Source organism: Emys orbicularis, chromosome 16 (genome assembly GCF_028017835.1).
Source record: "Emys orbicularis isolate rEmyOrb1 chromosome 16, rEmyOrb1.hap1, whole genome shotgun sequence".
Classification (NCBI taxonomy): domain Eukaryota; kingdom Metazoa; phylum Chordata; order Testudines; family Emydidae; genus Emys; species Emys orbicularis.
This window is the reverse complement of record NC_088698.1, coordinates 21,203,815-21,221,586: the sequence shown is the minus strand read 5'-3', so window position 1 is coordinate 21,221,586 and position 17,772 is coordinate 21,203,815. Positions and strand designations below refer to the sequence as shown.

The following is a 17,772-nucleotide window of genomic DNA, read 5'->3' as shown; positions in this document are numbered from 1 at the left end:
GGTCATTGAGTTCCTGCACCTTAGAGGGCTGAGTCCCTTCACTAGTATTCAAATCTATTGTTCTTAGCATGCCTGGGTGTTCCAAACGTGGGGCTGTGCGCCCTCAAATCCCATTGCAGTCAGTGGGGTTTAGGGGCACTCAGCACATTGCAGAAATAGGTAACAAATGACTAGATTCCCACCAGCGGGGTTCTGCGGAAGGTACCATACGGCCTGCAGGTTCCCCTTCCCTGTAACCGTTTGTTAGAACTCTACAATGATATGAGATTCAGGCTGTTCCTTCCACTTTGGAATGGAACATCAGGCACTACAGTTTAAACGCTTGGTGAAGGAATGGCTTGTTAAACCAGGCCCGTTACATTCAGATGGCTGCTTTGGGTACATCTGTCGGTTGTAATGATTTTAATCTTTCCAGAGAAGAGTGCAGGTTCATGACTCAGTTACTGATACACGAATGTATTACAATGGTTTAATTATGCCCACACATTAAATTACACTGAACTGGTGCTTAATCGCTTTGATTAGTCGAGGAGTCAGGGTTGTTTTCCAGGATTAAGGAGAGCATTACTCCCCTGAAAACCTCTCTACAGCATCATCCTCCGATACTGTAATCAATGAGGCCCCTATGACTCCTGGAGTAGGGTTGTGGGATCAGGACAATAATGCAAATGAGAAGTAGATAGAAGTGTGGTGACTCTAATCAATAGGTTTGTGTTAAAGGCCTTACTTTGATTTTTAAGTGATGAGTCCAGATTCTGGGCCATCTTTGCGGTGTTGGAGAGGGGCTGAGTGGCACCCTGGTCCAGGAGCTCTATGCCACTTTCCTGCATGGACACCAGCAAGGGGCCTGCAGGAGACAGCAGGATGGGGAGTGACTGGAGCATACTGGCAATGCCAAACTACACCCGTCCCCCACAAACTGTGCCTTCTGTGCACACTAAGGGAGCACAGCACAAAAATCATGCCCCCATTATTTCCCTGGTGGAGCAGCAGAATGGGGGCATCGACTTTACCATAGCAGGCTAGAATAGCAAAGGAAAGTTCCAGTGAGATGCCCCCAAATGTTCCTGCACCTACAGAACCTCCCACCCATTGCGTTTGCAAATGAGCATTGACACAGGCCAAGAGGAGAGCTGCACATACAGCAGGTGCGGATAGTCACCAGGTTCACCACATCACAGCATTTTACAAGCATTTAAGCTCCTACAAAGGGCTTGATTCACTCATGGTAAACTAGAGGGATGGCAGTTGGTGGTTCCACTGCTTTCCTCTAGTGGGGCTGAATCAGGACATTTCATGGGCAGTGTAGCCCAGCCCCTCTCCCACTCACTCCATGTGCTGTGAAAAGTCCTAGGGAAGTTAATAGTGATGGAAGTGCTTGCTAGGACTCTATAGACATTTAACAGGCAAGGTGAAAAAGCTCATGTCTCAGTTTTACAACCACTAACTGCCATCCCTCTAGTTTACCATGAGTGAATCACCTTCTGTGGCTTTAGTAAGTGTCTAAAGTACAATGCTGCAGTTGTGCCGCTGTAGCGTTTCTAGTGTAGAGAAACCCATAAAAATGGTGAACAACTGATATAATCCAATGTTCAAATTGTTTCCTCATTGACTCAGCACTTGCTGTCTTGCTGTGTAGGAAATGTGAGGCAATCGGCATAATCAAGTCCTCAGCGAATGCCCAAAGACAGTATTAAATACAAAGGGGAAGATGGTGAAAAACTTACTCCCGGGGTGAACTTTGACATCAGTGGCACTATTCGTCTGAGTAATTGCTCGCCAGTGTGAATTAGGGCTAAACTACCTGGCCCTAACTTTGTATTTGTTACACAGTATTCTTGGCAGGACAAGTTATATTCTTATGTGGATTCAAATATTTGGAGAAAGAAAGAGTGAGCCAAATGGAGGGAGAACAAATGAATTGGGGTAGTGTTCTTATAATAATTTGCAAAATATTCCAAATCCAGCTCAGCCCAAAAGAGCAGCAAACTGTGCCAACTGAATATTCTACTTGAAAAATGGATTAATACCCTAGGGGATAACAGCAAGGCTAACTTGTGTTTTAAGTGTATGTGTATGTGTGTGTGTCTGTGTGTGTGCATGCGTGCATTTTTGTATTTAGTCATCCTGTTATTTAGCAGCAAAAGCTCTTTAAGTAGCAAACTAGCCATTAGCTGCCTGAAATGTTGTTTTGCTAGGAAAGCATGGCTTAAAAGGCAGTACTTAAAAGCCTGACTGCTCCCACCCACAGGATTTCCATGGTAGGGGGCTTCAGCAGAGGAAAATGGCATATAGGCAATCATTCCATGGGGGGAGCAGGCTTTGCAGCCCCCTCCCCCATGGACTGGGAAGGGGTGCCTCTCTCCCCAAGATCTGTGCAGCTCCTATGCCTCTGCCTGCCCCAACTTCTGGTTCATGAGCAATGCAGAGGCAGTGGAGCCATGCTACTAGAGCTGCTTCCACCAGGAGCTGCCCCCTTAAAAAGGGAGTTATGGAGTGATGGGAGTTGTCTGTGGAAAAAGTTAACGAAGCCTCCAGTAGTTTCCCCATAAGGGCAACAAATCGAGCCACCACCTCCCACACTCTGCCCACGTGTGGAATCGCAGACCCAAAAAGTGCTCGCTTTAGGATTTGAGGCAAGGGACATGAGGGGATGGTGCCATGAAGAGCTGTAAGGCACCCCTTTAATCCCTACATCTTAGGCCTTTAAGAACATGAAGAAACCCCCATGCAATATCCTGAAAATTTCGAGCTTTGCTATTAGCTCTTTCTGCTGATTTGAAAAGCAAATTAATCTTAGTCAGACTGTGCCCAAGGAAACATCTCTCCAAAAGAATCTGTATATTTGGAACAAGGTAGTAAAGACTTCTGGCAGACGGCTTTGTTCGTTATCAGCCATCTGTCTCCTTCCTGTGTTTTCATACATATGATAGAATTAAGGCAATTCTAGTGAAAACCAAACTCCTGTGCGTACTGTGTGATGGGTAGTAGCAAAGACATTGAACAGACCAAGAAGGTAGCAATCATGCTAGGGAAAATTTTGGACAGTAGTTTGCTGGTTCTTTATGTTGCTTTGCCATAAATCGTTACTTTCCTAGGCTGATCCCATCCATCCCCTGTTACAAGAATTTCTCTTCAACAGCAATTTTGTAGATGAGTGTGCACATCTGAGTAAAAGATCATCACAACAAAGAATTCTGTACCATGTTGACATGGGCTAATTGCTTTTTCATTAGTGGCCTGGACATGACATTCCTTTGGGAATCGGGGCTCCTGTCTCACCATGCAATCCATGCCTACGAGTGGTACTTCTTTGTAAATACTAAACACTGAAGTCAACTTGCTGACACAGTCATGCTGAATAGTACCTAGTACCCAATTCTGTAACAACAACAACAGCTAGCTCTTACACAGCACTTTTCATCAGTAGGTCTCATAGCAATTTACAAAGGAGGTAAATATCATTATCCCCATTTTACTGATGGGAAAACAAATGCACAGGGAGATGAAGTGACTTGCTCAAGGTCACCCAGCAGGTCAGAGGCAGAGCTGAGAACAGAACCCAACATTCCCAAGTCCCAGTACAGTGCCCTGTGCTGCAATGCCTCCCTCCACTGACTTCAAGGTACTCTTTATTATGAGTAAGGGAGCACCTAGGGGCCAGAGTCTGCTAATCACAGATCACTCGGCGGGCCCGATGTTTCACTCTTGTTCTCATTACGTAGTGCCTTGCTCTGCAAGTAGCCCCACTGATTTAAGTCAGTCTGCTTGTGGAGTGGGGAGGCAGAAGTTGGCCCCTAATGCTTAGAGGCCCTGAAGCAAGAAGGCACTTAAGCATATGCTTAACTTTAAGCAGGCAAATAGTTTCACTGAAGTCAAGCATGTACTTAGGTGCTTTGCTGGATGGAGGCACAACTGAACAACTCTCAGGAGTTGAGCTTCCTTAATTTTATCCCCATCAGTGCCTGAGCACTAGCACTTTTTCTTGTTTAAAATAAAGTTCCTTATTCCTTTTTTTCTACTCAAAAACATGCAGCATTTTTGAAAGAATTAAACCGATGATAAGAAATCAAATGTGAAAAACTAAAGCTAGGAAAGACAACAAATAAGGGTCTGATTAGACCTTTCCATCAGTGCTTGCTTTACTGTATATCTCTTCCATTCCCAACTCTTCTGCCATGCCCTGACCTGTGATGCAGAACTCCCATGTGTGAATCCTTCTAAGCTACACTCATGAAAATCCAAAGTAATTCCCTTTAAATCAATACAATGATCCCACAATTGGTCTGGTGTTGCTGAGAGCAAAATTAGGCCCCTTGTTCTTCCAACTTTGAACATCCATCTGCTTTAACTGATTAGCAGCATATGGAAATGCAGAACATCCACTACAGATTTCCCAGGTGATTTAGCAGTGATTTGATGTTAGTGTTGCTATTAATGATGTTGCGATGGCAAGAAAATTAACTCATCCCCAGAAAATACATTAAAGCTAAGGATGGGTGAATCTGTTCAGTTAACCCCCTGAAATTTTGCTTGAAACTCATGTGGAACCTAAAAGAGTTTGTGTTTTAAAGAAGGTTGGTCAATGGATTTAATTAACTTAATGTAGTGGAAACTTTTTTTTTAATGTGTCTGCGCCTTCCAGGGTCTGTCCTAGAGTGGCTGCAGAAGTCCCAAAATGCCAGGCATAAAGCTTTGTTCATGGAGTTTCTGGATTGCACAAGAGAAGCAACAAAAATCTAATGAGATTTGGAGGGAAACTGGATGAAACACAAATAAATTCAGATTAAAAATTTAGCTAAATAAAGGAAAGAGCCTGTTTCTGCCATATTTCCAGCCCAGTGTTGTAGACCTGTATTTCAGATGAACAACCCTCGGATCATTACCCACCTCTAATTGGAACCTAAGCCCCATTCCTGCTCCCATTGTAGTCAATGGCAAAACTCCCACTGACTTATTTTAGCGGCAGGATCCTGCAGTTAAGCCACCCCTAGATACCTGTGGGAGATTTGACAAAGGATTGTAGTATCAGGTCCTGCAACAGCAGACATTCCACTGCAATTCCAGTTGTGGGGTCAAGCCTTGCTTGCCTGTTGGGGACCCCTTCCCTTAAACAGAACTACTTGCATGAATAAGGAATGCAGGATGTGGCCCATATACTTCAACTTTTCAGAAACTGGTTCTGGGAAAAAAGTCTCATAAAGAGAGAAAAGTGATGCTGAAAGGACTTAGAGACAGCCTGGGTTGCCTTTGTAACTGTGGTCCCAATCCTGCAGTTTTCACTCAGGTGAAATGTTCTTCAGCCTTATCCAAAGCTCATTGAAGTCAACGGGAGATTTGCCATGGACTTTGGTTTGCCTGCCACTCCCATTCACTTTTCTTAGACTAGCAGCTGCTCATCACCTCCTAGGATTTGGCCCATTGACTTTAATGGGAGTTTTGCCTGAATATAAGCCCTGTAAATCAGGAGAGCTGGCTATTATTATTAACTGTGTATTTTAAAAAGCAGTATAAGCAAGTTCCTGAATAATTATAAGGCAGAATAACTGCAACTGTGAAGCCAATTCTGGCCTTTCAGAAAAATAAGAAATAGGAGCAGCATTCAATTCCCGTATCTAAACGTTTATTCCTCTAGCTTGACCATTCTAATATGTGAGGCCCCTGTATGTGTGTCTCCCCTCATATTGGGTTGTAAATCTGCAGCAATTTTAAGATTGTGTTATTTTGTAAGGTAAAATACAATGGTGTTTTATCAACCCAACATTCTCCTATTCATATTGTTGACAAGGTATTTATGCCAGACGTCAAAAAAATTTATGCCAGATGTCAAAAAAATCATTGGTGGAACAATTCAGTGGCTGTATTTCAGTTTCATATTATAATTGGAGTGCAATTGCTTCCATACTTTGCTTGCTAGCACATTAGATATGAACTTCTTACTTTATTCATCTGTTTATTCAGGCTAGATGTGAACACTAATTTCCCAGAATACCTTATCTGCTCTAAAACGACTTCTTAACCTTCTTGCACAAAACTCATTTCCTGATTTAACCCAGTGTTTTGAGAGAGCTTTCCTCCCCTGAGTATTGTAAGCAAATCCAAACTGGAGTGCAATTAGGCTTTGGGAATATTGGACATTTCAGCAGATGCAGGATACAATGCAGTAAAATATGGAACTGTGGAAATTTAAGAATTTCTTTGCTAATTTTATGATGGGTTTTTATTTTTTGTAGTAAGGTCACAGTGTTCTCTTGCTATGTGATAGCAATCTCACTGACATACAGCAAAGGGGACATGGTGACAGTGACTTCACAGGAGAAGATCAAAGAACTAGCATTTCAGAAGTCCCAAAATATCAATGAAGTTCAGGCTTCAAATAGTTTCTCATTTATATATAATTCTGAAACTGAAATTCAGCTACAAATGCTAAACATTCCGTGTTTTAGAAAACAGGTTTTGTTTGCATTTGCTTTGAAAGTGCAGTCTACTGGACTTACTCACACCAGTGGTTCTGATAACTGGATCGTATGGTCCATATTCAGTGTGGGCTCAATTCTGCCAGGTGTGGAGAATTTTCTGATTGATCCCACAACTTACATTGAAGCTAGCAGAAGTTGAGGACTCTCTGCTCTTCTCAAGGAATAGTCAAGCACCACTGGGGGAACAGACCCTTTTCACTGAGCCCGTACCACAGCAAACCTTGCATTGGCTACAATGGGAATTTTGCTCGAGTAAAATCTGAATAAAGACCTTAGCCATTGGCTTATTGGCTTCAGTTGGACTCTCCCATGAATAAGATCAGTACGATTTGACCCTGTGTTTGTGTGCAAATATATGAAATAGAGATGGGGGACCAAAACAATGAAATCCTTAACACATGCTGAAAATGTCATCCGCGATTAAAAGTAAGGATATGCAATGCAAAGGGTTTCAGAACAAATGGAAACAGCTTACATTAAAAGGTAACTAGAACTGCTTCAGTGAATGGTATACATGTCGCGTCAAAAGTAAGCTGCTCATGACTGCCCCTTACAGCCTGATAAAAGAAAATTGTATTTCCAAATGATGGGGGAGGAGACAGGGAATGTCCAAATTCCTATTGAATAATATTCAGACTATTATCCAACTCCAGAGAGCTGGACCAGGATATTTGTTTATGAATTAAAATGGTGCCAGCTTTCACAAGGAATTATTCAAATGGCTCTAGATCCAGTCCAGAGTGGGATTCTTGATTTTCTACTACCTGTTTTCCTGCAGTAATGATGGGCCAGATCCTCAGCTGCTGTGAATAATCATAGCTATGACTGGACACACAAGCTGAGGATCTGCACCTATGTGTCTAAAGTTGACAAGAAACAGGGCTTGGGAGCACCGAAAGAAAAGATCTTGAGAAGCCTCAGTGGTCATTACACTTTAAAAATCTTAAATATTTTCTCATTCTAAAAATCATAATTAAAGCACATATGTACAAATAACTACTTCTGCTCATTTTGGGGTGAAAAATAATTAGTAGCAGCCACTACAAACTGCATCCTCCTCCTGTTCAGACCTATTCTATTCTTCTTTCTTCATGGTACTTACTCCATGGTAAACAACACACACTGTAGTTAGGATTGCCACCTTTCTAACGGCAGAAACTGGATCCCCAAGGCTCGGCCCCACCCCGCCTCTTCCCCCCGGCCCTGCCCTTGCACGCCGCAGCCTGTGACCAGTCTGGCCCCGGAGGTGGTGGCGGCGGCTTAGGGTTGCCACAGATTAAAAAACGGACATCAGGGCTTGTCAAATGGCACCCGGACACACAAGCCGAAACCCGGACTGTCCGGGTGAAAACTGGACAGGCGGCAACACTAACTGTAGTTGGTGTATGACTTTAGACTAGAAGGGGGAAGTGTACTTTCCCTGCCTCCCAGCTCTCTCTCAAAAAGCTAAGGTCTTTTGACAGCAAGACTGTCTCTCCAATAGCAAAGCTTCCTCTTCCTTTTCTTCACCTATGACTCTCACGGGGATGACAAACAATCCTTTGTTCTGTCTTTCAATGTCAATCTTTTCAAGATTCCCTGAATTTCTGGTGGGAATTCTTTTCATTACATGGATGTTTTTCTGCTGGGCCGGACATCAAATGCAGCATGCCTTTTGTGTAAAGCAGAGTTCAGGCTTAACATTTTTCCTTAATTCTATTTCGAAATGTTCTCATGCCAACATTGCAAGCGAATTTTGGTAAGTGGCAAGAATTCAGCACTGAAAGGTCTAAAGGAAGGTGCTTTCTAAAACACAAACGCATACACATTACAGTTTTCATGGCCAGTTTGTCAGCTACTGGTATAGAATAGGGTTTTTTGGCCTTGCACTTTTGGTCAAATCCATACTTCTGATGATGGGATGCAAAGTTTCTAACTAATGGTCAATTCTCATTCAGCACATCTAACCCAAATCTCAATTTGCAGATAGTGAACATCCATTATAAAAACAAACAACCGCCCCCCCCCCCGATAAGATGCTTTAAAAAAAAAAAAAAAAGTGGTCCAGATCCTAGCCCCCCACTTCTACTGCTTTGTGGGTTTAGGTTTCTTAGAATTTCCCCTGCACAGGGGAATTTGTGGGTGGCACAGAACTGTTACAATGGCATCTAGGGGGAAAGAGTACAAGCTACCAGAACTATCCTTGGGACCACTGTCAGCCAGGCCTAAGTAAAAACAGACCAAAATTATAGCCTTATGGTCGGAAAGTTAATATAAAAAGCAAAAGTTATCCTTTTCTGCTGTATTTGTAGAATACAAACTCAGTGCACTTTGCATCTCTGACATATTCCATGCCCTGCCTGAGTCCAGTTTTTTCTTATTTAGGTCAATATTGGCATTCTCATTGCTGTCACCCGAGTCATCTCGAGAATCAGCGCAGACAACTATAAGGTGCACGGAGATGCCAATGCATTCAAGTAAGTCATTCTCATTCACATTACTTTGCAATAAGAGAATCACCTAGAACTATGTTGTCATAGATGGAGATATCATGTGCTCATCTCCGTACATTGGTAGGATGACTCAATAGGAAAAAAAACAACCCCCCCATTTTAATGCAGCCACTGAGCAACTGCTATGGAAGGGGGAGCGGAGCTGGAGTTAACCCCTTGTTCGCCAGGAACTAGGTAGTTTCCCCTACCATCCCATCACAATCCCCTTCACATAGCGACTCATGATTGTGCCTTCTACTTTGGTTTCTTTCCCATTAGAGAATAACTACATTCAAAAGTACATTGCACAGAATGCAACGATCATTTAATTAGTTTACACTGGAATATTTCAGTACCCCCAGGCTTTCTGAGGATTATCCTTGATTTTGCCCCTGACAACAAAATATTTAAGTATGTGTTTACCTCTAGGTCTATCCCTATTCAGAAAAGCACTTAGGCCCATGCTTAACTTTAAGTTTGAGCTTAAGTCCTAATGCTCATATATCAAAGCAGTTTACACACTATAGTGGTGGCCTTTTTGATGGCCTAGCCAAAACACTGCCTTAACCATGTGCTATATTAAAGTACCGTCCCATTGACAGAAGTTTGGAAGTGACACTTTAAATTAGATAGGTCTCTGCTATCTGAACACATGGAGCCAATTCTAATAAATTCTAACTTCAATCCAAGCCTATGGGGTTGCACAAGTGCAGCTGAATTTAGCCCACTGAATTTAAGTGAAACACAAGAATGTCTCTATGGACTGTACAATACTGTATCTCCTAAACATGCTTTCCTCCAAATATAAAGAGGGCAGACTGAAAGATTTAATGTGTCTATTACTGAGTCACTCTAAAAATGTGTTGACAATTTACTTTTTATGTTTCTGAGCCATGATGCACAGTACACTTAGGTTTTGGTGCGGCTATCCTGAAATTGTGACAAGAAGAGTCATTTTATGATTAAATTACTCACCTAATTTTTAAAACGCCAGCAACTTTCCAATATTGGTGGCACTGATCTAATTAAAGTGAGTTAAGTTATTGTATATCTTCTGGAGTGAAGGGAAAAACAGTAAATATGTCTACACAAAAATCTATAAGATAATTATTCTGTAATGAATTCAAAACACTGGAAATTAAAATGACTGGTGATTCTAGCCTGGCTGAGTCCCTGTGACCTTCAGAAACATGAAGGATACGGTACCTAAGGAGAGAAATGGCTATCTCTGCCAATGACTATTTGTATTTTCCATTAGAGCTATGAAAATAAAGGAACAGTCTCCATAAATTAATACAAGCTATATAGATACCATTGAGTACCTAGATACTTTGGTGACTGGTCAATATATATTGAGAGAGAGAGATTGAGAAAGAGATTGATTATGAATCAAAACATACCATAGAAAGATGTATAAATCAATACATACCATTGATATCTTTATGACACTTGTGAGCAGTGCAGATGGAAGCACAGTGAAGTGCAAATGAGTAGAGCTTAAGGTCCGTCGTTTAAATAACACTAGGGACAGAGTTAGAATGCCTGACACACAGACCGAACATGTGATTTTTTTTCTATGTCCTGCTCTAGGCCATTTTGGGGTGTGGCCATCCACGAATCTGTGCATCCAACCTAAGTCTGCCTCTGCCATTATCCTTACTGTTAATAGTATGCTGATGACATAGATAATTATTTCTTATTAATTTTTCAGTATCCCAAACTGTTCTAGGCACCTGGCAGCACAGACAAAGATGCAGTTCTTTCTCAGAGCAGCTTCCAAGCTTATTTATTATCATTTGTGTGGCAGTGGCATCTAGAAGTCCCAGTCAGAGACCAGGACCCCATGGTGCCAGGCACTGTTAAAACTGAACAAAAAAGCCCCCAGAGAACTTACAAACTATTTTCAGACCTGACATAATGAGGAGGATTTAAAAAACAACAACAACAAGGAGGTGTGGCAGGAGGATGCAAAGCAGTAGTTATTCAGTTAAGGACTGTGTATATCATGGTAGCAAAACTCTTCAGTTAAGTATAGATAAAATAGATATTACAGAGACAGGGTGGGTGACGTAATCTCTTTTATTTGTCCAGCTTCTGTTGGTGAGAGAAACATTGGTCCAATAAAATATATTACCTGATGATTACCTGTTCTGTTCATTCCCTCTGGGGCACCTGGCATTGGCCACTCTTGGAAGACAGGATACTGGGCTAGATGGACCTTTGGTCTGACCTTGTATGGCCGCCTAGTCTCTCTAATATCTCTCTAATATCTTGGGACTAACATGGCTACAAGCACGCTGCAGACAATAATGTAAAATAGATGGGTCATTGTTGGCTAATTTCCTGTGGGTGTTATTGCAGAAGTGGGTCTTCAGGAGGGATTTGAATGAGGAGAAGATAAGTGGCTTTCAGGACCAGATCCTGGAGTTCCTAATTCAGCAACATAGTTAATCATATGCTTAATTTTCAGTTAAGGCACAAGTTTGTGTGTGTTATTGCTTCGCTGAATCAGGGCTTCCATCATTAGAAAGTGTCATGGAAAAGAACACTGATGTGGGTTGTTGGAGAAATGAGGCGTTGAACCTGATACTAGTAGCAAAATCCAATTTCTTGCATTTGCAGTTAGTATTCCTTGCATGCTTAGGAGAGATTATACATTTTGTGTTATAGGAGAGACCACCCCTTTCATATTGCAGTTTTTCCAAGAAGAAGAAAACTATCCCACCAAACTGAACAGGATTCTCTGGTGTTCTCACAGCTGCATGGGAGACTTTTTTCAGTATAAGTTAAGATCCTAATACTAGAAAATCCTAGATGCTGATTAGCTGATTTATTATGTGAGCATGTTGGAGTGAGTGAGCATAGCAAGCTGAGACAATGACACAGAGCAAAAGGGAAATCAAAATAAGGCAATAAGCTCTGTAGTTTCCATCAAGCTACTGTCACCAAGGACTACAAGGTAGCGTTTGAGTCGACAAGTTCAATCACTGTGGGAAAAATCACTGAAGGCTGCAAAATGCTTCATGTAATGGCATCCTTAAATAAAGGGCCTGTCAGGCATCCATCTGGATAGTACACTTCATTTGACATTAGCTGTGGTGGAAAGCATATGATGTTAGAAAGAATTCATCAGGTGTATTTTTAGAAAATGCAGCTTGATTAAAATGGCATAACGTGGTTTTTGCAAGGCAAGGAAGCACTGAAAACAAGTTGCAATTTTTGCTGCAGTTATATATTGTCTAGGGGGAGAAGGGGATTTCGCAGGCACATAAAGTGCTCAGGGTATCAGAAACCATCAGACAAAGGCGAAAGGATAAGAACTACAATACAGGGGAAATTGTGGTACCAGGGAAGGTCTGCCCAGTGCGGCGAATTGCCCTAGCTAAGGGGCAGAAAAAAGGGGAAGGATTTAACTTGTGTCTTTTCAAGATGGGAAGAAATTAAAGACAGGGAAGCCCAAGTGGGAATGCTGAGTTTTTGTCTGAAAGAATTTGGATGATGATATTTAAATAGAAAGATTTCTAAGTTGGCAGGTGATAATGAACTGGAGGGCACAGCGCAATGAATGGAAAGTGAATAAGAGGTGGAAGAAGGAATACAGCAGGGCTGCCAAATGCTTGCTCGCTTTTCCTTGGTAAGAAGATAGGGCCAACATTTACAAGCGTGGATGTGTAAAATATGTATATAGGTACCCAAATAAGTTGCCTCATTTGCAGAAGTTCTCAGCACCTACAACTCCCATTGACATCAATAGGTCCTTAAATTTCGACATCCGAGTCTGAAAATTCTAGCCTGCAATTCATATTGGAAGGACTCTTCAAGCCCACCTTCTTCAAGGTTTTGCTGCCAGAGGAAAACTTTAACCAGATTGAGGGGAGCTGATGTGCTATGTGAAAAGAAAGCCAATTAAAGGGATGTTTTGTGGTCCAAATTAAAAAAAAATCAAGTGATGGAGCCTCATGACAAAATGTAAAAGTTAACAGAGAGAGTAACTGCACTAGAAGCACATTTTAGATGGTACTTGGAACATAAAATAAGAGAAGAGAGATATTTCTACTTAATACAGGGCCCAAGGTTCCAAGGTACCAAACACACTGCTTACAAGGTTTTGAGTGTCTTACACTTCCATTGAGTGGATTAAGACTGGAAGGCACTTAGTGCCTTGAAACATCAAGTTAGAGATTATCTGAAGTACTTGATAGAATAAGAATGCAGTCATGATCACGATGATACCAGTCAGAAAGGATAATATATTGGTAGAGATGTGTTGGTTTGCCCATGGTGTATTTAGGTTCCCTAAAGTTGAAGTTACTTGGCAATGGAAGTGGATATTATCAATGGGAACTTGTTTCTCTTGGCAACAGACAGTAATAAACTGATGGAATTATTTACAGTAACTGATCATGATTTTCCATACGGCAGTGATTTGAGTCAGCATGCTGATCGGACTATGACTACAGAACAGCATATGCCAGCTCTTTGCTGTAAGTGCAACATGCATTGAAGCCATATACTAGTTGGGCAGTTTGCTAGCTCCTCCTGCCTATGAAATACCCCAGTATAGTTCTTGTTCAGAAAGCTGGCATTTGCTTTTGGCAAACTGAATTTCCTCAAAAATTCAACTTTTTGGGAAAAAGCCCTGAATTTTGAAAACAAAACAGTAGTACAAGAAAGGAGAAGGAAGTTGCTGTCTGTAATATTCAGAGTTAAGTGAATCAGCTGCATGTCTTGTACAATATTTAAATTCCTCTTGCAGCATAGTGCAATATGGGTGAAGTGACCTTCTAAGTTATAGTTGTTGCATGTCCCAATGAAGGGAGCAGACATATCCTTAGCTAATCAGTTTACCCCAATTTCAAAGACACATGCCAAGTGCACCATAAGCAAACCCCTATGAACTAAATAAAAAAATCCCCCCAAATTAAAAAAGAAGAATTGGCTGAAGTTCAGGAAGAAACATCAAAGAGAAAAACTCATGTGTCTGTGGGATGCAAACGTGCAGGAATCATGGCAAAATTACCCATTTGAAGGTCCAATGCTTACGACACTTTTTGGAGCAAAAGGGGGGTAAATTCAAGATGTCTGGTAATCTGATTCCGATAGCAGTCCCAATATTAAATGTGTGGTAGGTAGGTTCTTTTTTTGGTCACAGTCTGGGCTTGTATCAAATCATCTATTCCTGCATGTGAAAATATTCAGAACTGGTCACTTTTATGGACATCTAAAGGGGTGCCTTAATTCTAGCACAGCAATACAAGCTAGTAATTAGGACTGAGTGAAGAATTTCTCACAATTGTTTATTATCTGAATTTATTCAGTTGTTTCTTGAATTGTTTACTGATGTATGGTTTGTTTACAAATATTCAAAATATGAACTCTGTTGTGGTTGGTCAAACAAGTCACACAAGCACTTCCAGCACAAATAATTTTGTGTATGAATTCAGATGTTGGTTTCCATGAATATTCTTGTTATGCCGTTGTGATTTGCTCCCTCTGAACATTTTTGCCACTAAAACTTCATCACTTGAATCCGTTCATAGTAAGCGAACACAGAATGGGCACAAGCGTGGCTGAAGGGAATGCATTAAAATATTTAAAAGAATATTGATAGACTATTTTTTGCATTTTCCACCTAGCTCAAATAGGGTGAGTTTTGGGAAAGTACTTAAGCATGTGCCTAACTTTAAGCACATGAATAGCCCCACTGAGGTCAATGAAATAGATGAGTTCAATGGGATTACTCATGTGCTTAAGTATCTTCCTGAATCAGGGTCCTACTGAACAATTAAAATAAAAACCTCGTCTTTACTTATTCATGCAGTATGCAACTTCTTAAATGCAGGGTTCACACAGTTAGAGACACTAAGGCCTGGTCTACACTAACCCCCCCAATTCAAACTAAGGTACGCAACTTCAGCTACGTGAATAACGTAGCTGAAGTCGACGTACCTTAGTTCGAACTTACCGCGGTCCAGACGCGGCAGGCAGGCTCCCCCGTCGACTCCGCGTACTCCTCGCGCCGAGCAGGATTACCGAGTCGACGGCGAGCACTTCTGGGTTCGATTGCCTGCCGCCGAACCAGCGCGTAAGTATAGACAAGCCCTAAGTATTATTGCCTTTTTGTTTTATACATGTATCCACTTAATACATGATGTTAGAGCTGACTGAAAATTTGTAGACAATAGTTTTCTGCTAGAAAATGCAGATTTGACCAAATTGAAACATTTAATGCGAAGTATCAGTTTTGTTGAAATTTTGGTGGGAAATTATCAAAATGTTTGATTTCAATGAGGGTGAAAGATTTAATTTCAACTTTATCACTTTTACTTTTATATTCTGTTCTACCTGAAATTATTGTCAAATCAAAGCACTTTGACATTATTGAAAGGTCAAAATGAAATATTTTTGAAATATTTCATTTTGCAAAAAGTCCAGAGATTTAGAATTTTCGGCCAATTCAGGTGAAAACCAAATTTCAGTATTTTCATTCCCTGAGAATTTTGACCACCCCTACATGGAGTAGCTGATCTTGGATGCAAATGTAAGAGTTCAAGGTCTCAGCTGGGGGAAGTTTGGGGTGAAATATTGGATGTTGAAAGAAAGATTTCCCTTTAATGAGAACTTCAGTTTTTGTTGAGCTGACTGGGCACAGGACATGATTTTACACAGCATTTAAGCATGTGCTTAAGTGTTCTGCTGAACTGGGGCCTTAATGGAGTAGACATACTTCAGTTAAGATCCCCCTTGCTTAACTGAGGCACCAAATAAGCACCTTGAATCTGTTCCAAAGCCCATCATAGTCAATGGAAAAACTCCCATTGACATCCACTTTTCAGCACCTAATTGAGGGTATTGGGTGAGGGAGAGTTGCCTTCATATACTAGGAAGAGGAAAGATGTCCAATTTGACTGAATTGTCATAAACAAAGGAGGTTTTTATCTGATAAAGTTTATCACATGTCATCATTTTCATCATATAAGGAGTGGCTCCTGAATGTATTTGGGTTAAAAGAATATACAGTTTTTCAAAGACTTAATTACAATACACCTCTACCTTGATATAACACTGTCCTCGGGAGCCAAAAAAAATCTTACTGTGTTATAGGTGAAACCGCGTTATATCGAACTTGCTTTGATCCACCGGAGTGCGCAGCCCCGTCCCCCCAGAGCGCTGCTTTCCCACGTTATATTCGAATTCGTGTTATATCGGGTCGCGTTATATCGGGGTAGAGGTGTACTTTCAGGAGATATAGTGGACACATAAATGTAAATATGAAATGCAAAATTCCTCTCCCCATCTCTATTTCCACAAAAGTGGTTTTAGGTTTGAAACAAAGCTATTGGGCATAGCTATATCATTGCGCTTTCCAGCATGCTCAATTTTGCACCACATTTGTCCCACAGATAGAGTTTCATTAGCTTGCTCTCAAATAAACTGCCAAATCAAACTCTTACTGAACGCTTCCCTACTGTCTTCTCAGAAATTGTCCAATGAGTTGGAACAATCAGTATCATTTATATAAAATGTAGACTTCATAAGCTAGTGAACCTGAAATGATAGCTATCACAATCAGCCAAGGAGAAAGCAATTACAACATACCAGTAATTAGAAAACTTCTCTCTCACACACACAGCGTTTTACTTTGTTTCACTATACGCATTCTCTTTGTCCTGTGAAGCTCAATGTTCACTCAATAAAATGATCAAAACAGTCCCTTAGATCTCTATAGAGGGAATAGTTTTGTCCCCCCGTTTTGTTAAATTAATGATTGAAACCAGGAATAGTTAGTTTTCCCATGATGGCTTGCAGTATAGACCCAATTCTGCTCCCATTGAAGCGAATACGGATTTTGCCATCAACTTCAGTGAGAACATCCCCTATGTTCCCTTTCCCAGAAAACTCTATGAAGGATTTAGGATACATGTGTCCATTTGGACATGTTTGATACAGGAGTTACATATGTCCTGTTATGTGTTGTGGTTCACATGATCTTGATCCAGATTTTTGAAGGAATCTCCAACTCCTAAATTAGGTGCCATTGCATTAGCAACCATGCAGAAATGTTTTTTTTTTTTTTTTTTTTTTTTTAGGAGAGACTTACTAAATTCTAAAAATCTAAACAGGCATAAAGGCACAGAAAACAAATGCCAAGATATCTGATGTTGTTAAATCCTCCAGCAAAAAGAGGTCACTGGCTTAATTGAATAAGTGCTTTATTTTTTCTACTTACCTAAACAATTTAAAAAAAAGGAAGCCTTGCATTTTCTAATTTAGAATAGCTGCTCTGTTATCTATTTACATTAGCTAAATATTTACAGCTAAATCATTCACACGCTTTTCATTTCCTTGAACTATGCATTCTTATTTTATGATAGGGGACACCCACACATACAGTCTGTACACAAACACCCTCATTGATGGCATAGCTATTTGCGAGGGTTTTGCCAAACGTGCGGAGTTGCTCTTGTTCAAAGGCCTTGTAAGAGAGCTTTTGTTGGTACATAGATATGTTTCCATTTCTGTGTACGGGGCAGTGGATAAGGGCGTCTCTAGTGGTCTGCATGCCAACAAAGGGAGGCAAGCAGACTCTGCCATTTACCATTTGCTAAATTATTTGCACATTCTTGTACACAACAGAATCCATTTCAGAGACATTTCCCTTAGAAGAAAAACAAGAAATGGATCCCCTCAGCTCATTCAAGCCTTATGTTTCTGTGTTGTGGATCGATGCTGGAGTTCCTGGTGGGATGCGATGCCGTGGGAACCAGTTAATATAACCCCTTTGCTGGAGTGGGAACATCTACCTCTCCCCTGCCCTAAAT

The 17,772-nt window shown here is 41.0% G+C and overlaps 1 protein-coding gene across 1 annotated transcript in view; it reads left to right on the top strand.

The window, feature by feature from the left end:
• The window catches only part of ADGRD1 (adhesion G protein-coupled receptor D1), a 252,024-nt gene that overhangs the window by 201,102 nt on the left and 33,150 nt on the right, over positions 1-17,772 (top strand). The window contains exon 22 of the mRNA XM_065417894.1: positions 8,844-8,935. Coding sequence (XP_065273966.1) covers positions 8,844-8,935 — 92 coding nt within the window. The remainder of the gene's footprint in view (positions 1-8,843; positions 8,936-17,772) is intronic.